This window comes from Gavialis gangeticus, unplaced genomic scaffold (assembly GCF_001723915.1).
Source record: "Gavialis gangeticus isolate Ggan-Ray unplaced genomic scaffold, GavGan_comp1, whole genome shotgun sequence".
NCBI classification, from domain to species: domain Eukaryota; kingdom Metazoa; phylum Chordata; order Crocodylia; family Gavialidae; genus Gavialis; species Gavialis gangeticus.
In genome coordinates this window covers 108,342,297-108,352,326 of record NW_017728992.1, presented here as the reverse complement: position 1 = coordinate 108,352,326, position 10,030 = coordinate 108,342,297, and the positions used below count along the sequence as shown (strand labels likewise).

At 42.5% G+C, this 10,030-nt stretch overlaps 1 protein-coding gene across 1 annotated transcript in view; it reads left to right on the top strand.

Moving 5' to 3' along the window:
• Positions 1-1,186: 1,186 nt before the first annotated feature.
• GAREM1 (GRB2 associated regulator of MAPK1 subtype 1) overlaps positions 1,187-10,030 on the top strand; it is a 128,547-nt gene continuing 119,703 nt past the window's right edge. The window contains exons 1-2 of the mRNA XM_019518932.1: positions 1,187-1,307; positions 1,954-2,094. Of these exons, the coding sequence (XP_019374477.1) occupies positions 1,187-1,307; positions 1,954-2,094 (262 nt within the window). The remainder of the gene's footprint in view (positions 1,308-1,953; positions 2,095-10,030) is intronic.

Here is a 10,030-nt window from a genome sequence, read left to right as displayed (position 1 = left end):
TGTGGACTGATTTGCCGCCCATAGGCTGTAGGTTGCTGACCACTGCATTAAGTAGAAAACCAGCCTGAATTTGGCTACAGGTGGGTAAGAACTATCTTTTGTGGAAGTGTCATATTGTGCTGGCAGATATAGTTCGAGGCAAATGCTTTGGCCACTGTATCTAGAATATGTATTGTAATAAGGGTCAGGTACTGACATTACATCTATACCGGTCTGAGTGATCAGAAATCATTTTAACCTGTAACAGTGCAGAAGTTCAGCACACAAACTAGTCTAAAAATGGCAGAACCTGGTCTAAAAGAGATTTGTGTGCACATTGATCCAGGTGTAATAGATTTAGGTTAGACTGGTCAATCAAGCTTCTGTACCAGATCCCCTGTTGATTTCAAGTTAGATTGCTGTTCTCCAGCTTCCCTGCCTCCATTGCGGTTCCCCACTCACCCCATATAGAGACATGCTAGCGCTCGGCCCATGATCTGTTGCTCTGACTGAGTGCCCAGTGGGCCCTGCCCCATAGTTCTCCCAGAGCCAAGCCTATCAGCTGCAGGCAGTGAGGGAAGGTGTCTGTATCCCCTTGCACAAGCCCTGAGACTTGGACACTGTCCCTGGGCTGTGTCACTGCACCCCGTCATGAAGTACCCTGCCTTGCATGCATTCTCCTGTCACTGAGCTTAGGAGAGCCCCCATGTGTAGGCAGAGCTCCATGGACCCTACCCTGGCTCCCATACACCCAGCTGGAGGCCCACATGCTTCCATGCACCAGCACAGCTCCATAGCCCATAGACATGAATGATGGGTGAAACCTGGGGAGTGTTGGGTGGGCCTGGCAGTTACTAAAGTACAGAGAGGGATGACAGTAGAAATGGACTTGGGGAAGCTCTGAACCATACTTTTCTAGTTTGCCTTGATTTTTTTTCATTGATTTCTGTGAGAGAACTTAACATGCAAAAGAGTTAAGGACTAGGTATTACAGGGGTCACCAGTTGAGTAGTGAGCAAGATCAATGCAGCTAAAGCATCTTCCTGCCCCCAAGTATGATTAGCCTGTGTTGTTTGCCCGTACAGAACCATAGGCAATGTGTAGTGGGGGCACGTGTTGTTCCCCGCCCTCCCAAGATTGACTGCTGCCGGCATCTGTGGTCAGTCCACGCTAGCCCCCTGCCTACCCCCCGCCACCTCCAATACCAATGCTGGTGGCTGCAGGAGGTCTCCGCATGCTGCCATGGTGCTCCCCCAGTCTCGGGGGGTACCAGTCATTTACGTACAGAGCAGAAAGATTTGACTACAAATTGTCATGTAAACTGTCAGGTAAAGCACAAAATGGAAATCTGGATGGATAGTAAATATATTCATGTTATAAATAATAAAAAAATTATCATTTCTGATGCTGTTGTACTAGTGTTCCTATCTATAACCTTGCAGAAACTGCCTAGTATTTTATCTAGGATCTTCATGCTACCACATTAACGTGGATATACTATTATGCGTCCGATGCAATTGTTAGATGTCTATCCAGATTGCTAAAAAGAATTGAAAAGGTGATAACTATAGAAGTATTGTGATATTCATATGTTGTTTGCTGCAAAAGATGGTTGATGCTTATGAAAGTATATCTACATGCATATACAACTGAGGCTGTCTTTGGATTTTTGGGGGTCTCTACACTCTCATCCAGCCTATCCTCAATGGTGTTTCATTGTTACCTTTTATTCCAGAATTTGGAGGTGCGGAAAAACTGTAGTAACTTATTCCTACAGGAAGTCTGCCACTTGCATATGGTTAGAATAATCTTGAACATTGTTAGGTATTCAGTTGCCAGTGTAAACAGCAATATAAAATAAATGGCTTAACTTTTGTACCTCAAAGCTTCAGGGTTTGGGTTGGGTTTTTTTTTTTTCCTTTGGGGTTTTTTAAACGCAATGAATCTGACATAAAACTACATTTTCTTTTGCAGGAGAAGTGGTAGAAGGCCTTCGAGAGAGTGATTATCTTCTGATTCATTCATGCCGGCAGTGGACAACAATTACAGCGCATAGCCTGGAGGAGGGCCATTATGTCATAGGGCCAAAGATAGAAATCCCTGTACATTATGCAGGTAAATCTATTGTTGACCTTGAAATAGAAAATCGGAGAGAATGAACTGCCTACCAGTTGCATTGAGCAGCTTACTTGGCAGAAAGAATCTAAATATCTTACATTCATGATAGTACCTGACTGAGCCTTTTAGCAGGGTCTTGTAGCACAAAATCTAAAGCTAGACATGAAGCTAGTGAATACTTTATCTAGCAGCACTGGGGTAAATCACATGATTCCTTAGAAAAATGGGATATAACTTGAGTATAACTGCTAGTATTTTTCATGTGAACTTGGTAACAAAAATATTTAAAAAGTATGAAACGATCAGCCAAAGGTGGAATAAATTTTACACTTCCATGCTAGGATTTTTAAATATTTCTGTGTTACAAGCCAAAGAATATTGAGGAGATGTATTCTAACCCCATGGAATTTTCTGTATGCATTTGAATATTGGATAGGATAGCAACAAGTTTAAATTAGGTGAGAGGGGGTATTATGAATATCTTGGGTTGTTAACAGCAATGTAGTGAAAATATGGCTTTAATCCTGTTGGTTATATTTCCTTTCCTTATTATCTGTTATTACCAATATAATTAATCCTCTTTCTGGTTCAGAATATTTAACCGCACTATACTTACATGTATGAAAGCAGACGGATACAATTAAAGCAAATATTTCTGAATACCAAAGTGATGTTCCACTGCTAATGACATATTTTAGTGATGGAATTTATCCAGCCCATTCTCCACCCCATTTGTCTTTTGGACGCAAATTCTGGAAGCTTAATTTTAAAAGATTTTATTTTAAAATCATCAGACTGAAGGCATATTCAGTATCATAGTGCTCATGGCATTAAACTTAATTTAATAACTTGTTTAGCATAAATATTTCCTGGTGTTTATGCATAGTAACAGCTCTGTTGTAGACATCCAGACTGCTTGAGCTGTCTTGCTCTGGCCAAATAAACACTTAGCTCCATGCATATTGAAAAGTGCATTTTTGAGTCTTCAGTTTAATTCTTGGAATAAGGAGAACAGAAAAATAAACCAGTCATTGGCACAAAAGAGTGCTGCAGTCTCGTGGGGTTTATTAATGGTTGGTTCTTACTAGTTATGTCTTTGTAAAGCACTTAACAAATCTCTAGTACTTCCTTGAGAAATCTACTTCATTAATTTAGAATTAGAGATTTAGGGTCAGGTTCTCATCTCTTCTACTGGTGTAACTCCATTGCAATTCCTCTCCATGGAGTAAATCCAGATTTATATGGATCTTTGTAAGATCAAAATCGGAACTAAATGTGAAGCATCCTTTCCACAATGTTACAGGAGTGTAAGATCTCCCTACACTCTCATATGGTTTGTAGTTATTACCAAGGAAGATTGTGTTCAGTTGGCATTACACATTTTGTTACCAATTAAACCACCAAAAGGGGAAAAAATAATGCATCTGTGCAAGTAAACAAAACCTGAAATATTGTGAGCTGAACACTGAAATGAAAATGGCTTCCATGAGTGTAGGAAAACCGTAGTAGCCTATCAACTTCTGAACCATAATTTGGCAGTAGTATATGTTACACGGTTAAAAGTAAGCTACTAACAAATTGGGTACTGCTACTGGGCTCAAGTAGCTTTACAAAAATTGTTGGACATTCATACAGATGAATTTGAAAACATATGAAGTATTTTTATAAAGTGTTTTGCATGTAGAAAAGAAGAAAGCTGTGGAAAAGTGTAAGAGTTTTAATTACAGAAGATGTCATAGAACAGTGAGGGTCAACCTTTTTTTTTTTTGTCAGGCATTTCACAAGTTAGCCTGCACCCATGGACAGCTAGTGCCTCCTGGATGGCACGGTTGGGTACTTGCTTCCCCAGCGGCCAGTCAGCAATCGGGGGTGGGGGGAAGGGGAGGGTTCTGGGTTGGCACAATTGGCTGTGTGGGAACACCCCCCCTCGCTTCCCCCTCCCCCAGTCGGTGTGATCAGCCATGGCAGGACTGTGGGGATCACTTGTTCTGGCACCCCCCACTCCCCCGGCTGGTGCTCTGATGGGGGGCACCAGTGCCCTCGTCTGCCCCCCCCCTTGCCCATCGCCTGAGTGGGGAACGCTGATGTCAGGGGATGCACTAGGGCTCTCGGGGTGCATGTGCACCCCCTACATGTCGCCACTGCTGCTCCCTGCCCAATCTGCTGCTCTGCTTTCTGCTTCCTACCCCACCTGCCACTGTGATGCCTGTCCTCTTCCCCCATTTCCTGAGTGTGATGGGTTGGGGCTGGGCTGGGGCCATGCTCAGTGCCCCAAGCTAGAAGGGGGACAGAGTCTGCTGGCATGGAGCAAAGGTGGAGGGGGTGTGAAGTAAGGGAGCAGAGTCTGGGAGGAACAGGTAGGCAGAGGTGGGACACAAGGGGAGAGATGCAAGCAGGGGGCAAGCTGCTTGACCTCCCCACACCACCTACCTCCCCACTGTCTGCTCCCCCTGCAGTGGTGGGAGGAATGAATTTAAGACCCCTCTCCAATAATTAGTTTCTATACATGAATTTTTTAATTTATACATTTTTCCATGTATAGTATCTAATTGTTGTGGAGTCATCTTTAATTCAGGATTGTCTTTAATTTGAGTAGATACAGTATCGTTAAACAAAATGGTCTTCAACTATAGCTGACTTGGTGAATAACTGTAGTAGACCATGTAGCTAACTTGATACAAATCATTCTGATTTGTGTTGGCGTACCAAGTGACCTATGCTTACACTATTTGTTGTAAGGACTGCTTCTAAGAGATTAAACGAGTAGTGTTTTTGTGCTTTGTTTTAATCATGTGGCCCTAAACATTTTATCTTTGTGCTGATTGCTTAATTCTGTAGCTCTGAGCTCCTGTGAGTTGAGAACATGTGACCCAGCTAGCAATTATAGTTGGTTTAGTGTTTGTTACCTACAAGACTCTTTGTTGGGAGACTTTTTTTTTTCAAGCAGCTTTTTCTGTCAAAATTATACTAGTATGGTAGCTTATACTATGGTTTTGGATTTCAACTATTGAACAGGACAGGAAGCTGAAACTGTTCCCCTGAATTATGGGTTTTCATATGAGACCGTCATTCATGTATGCAACTACTAGTATAGCCAAAGCATTGTTTTTGCTACTTGCCAAAATGAGATACCAATATATTTAAGTCTAAATACTTCAACAAACTGTCATCTTATTAAGAAGGAAAGTAAACTATTTTGAGGCATTCTTGTTTGGATCCACTATCTTGCTAATAATTATTTCTGGGGTTTCTCCACTTTTTCAGCGTAAATCTGCTTCTGGGGATAGTGGCAAGGTTTAAATCTTATTGTAAAGGAACAGCTGTATCTGACACACAGCCATTCATCTCTGAGCATTCCCTTCTTAATACTTTTACCAGTATGCACTCCCTTTAGAAGAAAACTAAAGTTTAATGCAGCATCTAGTTTCATTTTCATGTGACTAAAAACAAATAGCAAAATATTCTGGCCTGTACAGCAAAAGATGAGTCTTTGTATGCATGTTGAATGAGTGGTCAGAACTAACATTTTGATGGAGCACCTTTTTTCTTAGCTTGTAAGAGAGTAGGATCTGACTTGAGAATGTAAAGACATTAACACCAATAGAGAATAATGTAATTGGCTGCCTAGTTTGTCCCTTCCCAGGGTATTATAATTGGCATCTGCAAGCTCCCTTTAGAAATTAAGTACTACATTTTGAAGCACCCACATATGAAATAGCATGATAAAATGCTTAAAACATTCCTAGAAAGGAATTTACATGCTTGACAAATGGACACCTCTTTCCTCAGCATCTTTCAGTGATTGTGTCAACTTTTAAGGAGCTAAGCTTAGCAACATTAATTGTTTCAACTGATGCCATAATGGCAAAAAACAGGATGGGTAGCATTTTAGCCTCTGACTTTGGCTAACTGCCTCTCACTACAGTTTAAGCAATAGTATGCATCTTTCCTAAAGACGTTACTAAAATGGAATCTGTCCAGAAAGAATACACTCTTATGATGCAAGGTTGGGTCATACAACTGAAGGATGTGAGATGGATATTTCTAAAAGGGCTTTTGGAAATTGAGAGCATGCAGAATTAGGGTATAACCAGGCATTAAATTTCAGTGGAGGTATTTTCCAGGGCCATGAAAATGTGATTATCAGGGGAACATAGTCATTTTAGTTCCCTGGCTGGCAAGCTACAAAACTGCCTCAAAGGCAAGTTCTCTAGCTAGAGGATTACATCAGGTTGCTCCTTGGCTCCCTCTGTCCCCAGGGGAGCCCAGTCATTGGCAGCCTGCACACTCTCCTACCTGGGGAAAGCTGCTGCTCAGAAGCAGCAGCTGCCAAGTACAGTCTCCCTGCCCTGTAGAGGTTTTAGGGGCAAAGAGAACTGCTCTCCTCACCCCTGATGCCCACAATGCTTGCCAGAGCTCTTGCAGTGACGGGGGATTTCCCATCCTTGTGCTTGTCTCCTCCATTGCTCTGGTGATTGGCATAGCAAGCAGGCAGGGGGGAGTTAGGAAGAGGAACTTCCTGCTGTCCTTTGAACAGTTCCAGGACTCTCCAGTGCTGTTCAAAGGACATCAGGAAGCCATGCTGCTGCTTGAACAGTCCCAGAGAGGGCAGAGAGTGAAGTGGCTGAAATAGCAGGGTCCCCACAGGGTTGCCTAATACCTTGCTATTGGGCTGGATATTGGGGAACCAGCCACTCCTTCAGGGGTGGAGGAGTAGGAATTCTAATGCCTCCCTTTGCCCCCCTATGTAACTGAATAGGCATGGTGCTAGAAAACTTCGAAGTTGCTGTTTAAAGAGCTAACAGGTTGTGGTAGAATCATTAATATATGAATTAATGTATTAATTATATATTTGTGTACACACTCACACTCTTATATTAGTGATTCCACCCGAAGCCATTGGCTCTTTAAACAGCAACTTTGAAGTTTTTTTGCAATATGCCTGTTCAGTATGTATTTTTTTTTCCCTCTTAACTACAAACTGCTTGAAATTCTGTATGTTCAGTTTTTTTCTATGGGGGAAGCAGGAGGGGAAGGTACCTTTCCTCATAGAGACTGTGACATGCTTCTCATTGACAACTGTTCCTTCCTCCTGCCTGTGTGTGGCTTCCTCTTGAAAGTTAGATTTCTAAACTGGAACCACTTTGGTAGGATGGAATAGTGAATACCTTTGTATAGCAAAAGGTGGCTCCATAAACAACCTGCCATAATAATCAGCAGTGATTTGAGCATGTTTTGTGAATTTGAACTCCTATGGACCTCTGATATTCAGAAAGGAGTTATTTAACTCCCTTTGTTGTGCATTAGCAAAGCATGTATGTTGACTTTTTGCTCCAAGGCTATACAGACTACCAGTATTTTGGTACTCTTCTGTCTTCCATCAGCTCAGTTCGTAAAGGTCTTCTGTTGCCCTGTTCCTAAATCTTCTAGGTTTCATCCTTTCTGATGACTGTGTGACTGTATTTCACAATGATCGTAGCATCTGCAGAATCTTATTTCCCTCCCCTCCCCCCCAAAAAAAATAGTGGATGCAACTACTCAGTCTAGCCATTTTGTAACAATGTGGAGTATGGTTTCTCATAATTCTAATAGGGTAAGAGTGTAAAAATAATTTTACAAAAATGCAAGGGTGCTGTGGGTAGGAATGGGCAATGGAAGGAAGACATTCAAGATAAGTGAATCTGGTCAAGTAGTCTTTTATTTGTGTAAGAATAGTAACTCCTCCCTGCTCAGTTTTAATCTTATAGTACAAGAGTAGTACGGGAGGTGCGGGGAGGGAGGGGTGGTGGCTTTAAATTTTCAAGATCTTATCTGCTGCCATAAATGGTAGTCTGTTTTATTTGCTCTTATGGTTGCCCTACTTGAGTTGCTTCCTCTAATGGTAAATAAAGAGCAGCGCTTTAGAACTGGCAGACAAGGTTCCTTGAGTAGATGTGCAATCTTTTATTAGACCAACGTAGTAGCTGGAAATAAGCTCTTTTCAAGCTTTCGGGCGCAGTCACCCTTCTTCAGGCATAGGAAATCTCTGCTGTTCTGAAACTCCAAGGAATGAGAGAAGCTAAAAGTGACAGGATGTTAGTGAGACTGTAAATGGGTAGGAATCATGAAAACAAAAAGTAAAGTAGGGAAGGGCGGGGAGGAAGCAAGGGAAAAAAGCCAAAGGTGGGTAAGGGAGACTCTACAGGGGTGGTAATTCAAAGGTGGAAAAGAGGCTGTCTGTGAAAAAGGAAATGGCTGGAAATTAGGACGGCAAAAGGCAGAAAAGGAGGGGAGGGGCAGAAAAGAAAAGTGTAAAAAGGTCAGGTCTGGCAGGTACCTGGTGAATCAGATGTCAGGCAGGTTGTGATATGTCATGAATCCAGTGTCTGTATTGAGTCCATGCTTTTTTGTATCTAGTAGATCTATGAAGTAAAGTTCATAGGCTCGTGTACGAAAGGTATTTTGTAAGGTCCCTTTGAGGATTAGAACTGAGAGATCAGAGAGGGAGTGATTATCTTGTGAGAAATGCGCCCCCACAGGTAGTTGGGTATTTTTGTCTTAGGTAGATTTTTTTGGTGTGTGTTCATTCTGGTGCGCAGTAGTTGGTTGGTTTGTCCTACATATTTTCCATCAGGGCATCTGGGCTAGGGACAGACATTCAAAAAGCCTAAGCCTGAATTGATTCGATCTTTGCTGGTTACTCTACCCTGCAAACCTTAAACCGATTTGGAGGTGGATAGGCATTCCCTTTTCATTCCAGAAATGCAAGCACATGCATTGAAAACAACAGAGGGACATTACCAGCTACCTGTTGATTCTGTCTTGGTCACAGCAGGGACTGTAGCCAGCTTGTGGTCTGCAAGCTAATACACAGATAACTCTCTGCAAGACAGGGAAGGGGGGAATTCCTGCTTAGTAGGGAGTGCTGAAGGGAAAGAAGTGGGGATGTAGCCTGCAAGTCTCTGCCAGAGCTGCAGCCAGGGAGCAGAGCAGAGGGGAGGGGCCAGCCCTGCTGTGGAGCTGTAGAGCCCAGCCCAGCAAGTATGCTGGGGGTGGATGTCTGGTTTATCTTAAACCAGTAAGGAGTCTGGGACAGACATTGCATAAACCAATTTGACCCAAATCAGTTAAGTCTGATACTACATTCAGCTAGGTTCATCTCAAACCAGTTTAAGCCACTTTCAAACTGGTTTATGTACACTGAATATCTGTTCTGTTACAGCTTTAAACCAGTTTCTGATCACTTAAACTGGTTTATGTGTAATGTCTGTCCATAGCCTTCATGCACTGGATGAGATGTATATCATTTCTGGAGGTGCAGCTATAAGATCCTGGAGTGGTGATGGTTCTGTTGTGGGGTATGGTTATAGTGGGGGTTGTGGACATGTGTTGGCAGGCTTTGCATTTCTTGTCCTGGAATGGTCTGGATCTGTTGGGTGTAGTTTGGGTCATAGGAAGTTTGCTTCTGGTGATGAGGTTAGCGGGGGTCGGTACTTAGTTGGAGGCGAGGATGGGTGGTTCTGGAAAGATCTCTTTAAGAATTAAGTCATCTTCTAGTATGGGTCGCAGTTGTTTGCAGATTTTCTGTGTAGGTTGCAGGGAAGAGTGATATGTCATAACTAATGGTGTGTGATTTGTGGGGATTTTCTTTTTGTACTGCAGCAAATCTTCACGTGGTATCTGGGTGCTGTTTCAAAAGCGCAATCTATCTCTCTAGAGGAGCGTCTTGGTTGGCTGAAGGCCCTTTTGAGCTTTGTGAGATGGCGATCATGGATATATGCCTCAGTGCAAATTGGGTAGTATTGGAGAGCTTGGCTGTATGTTACAGGTTTCTTGGTGTGTTTAGGGTGATTGTTGGTTCTGTGTTGATATGTATGTTGGTCTGTGGGTTTCTTATGTATGGTGGCTTGAATTTTACCATCTTGGATATCACAATATCCAAAAGGGAAATGTA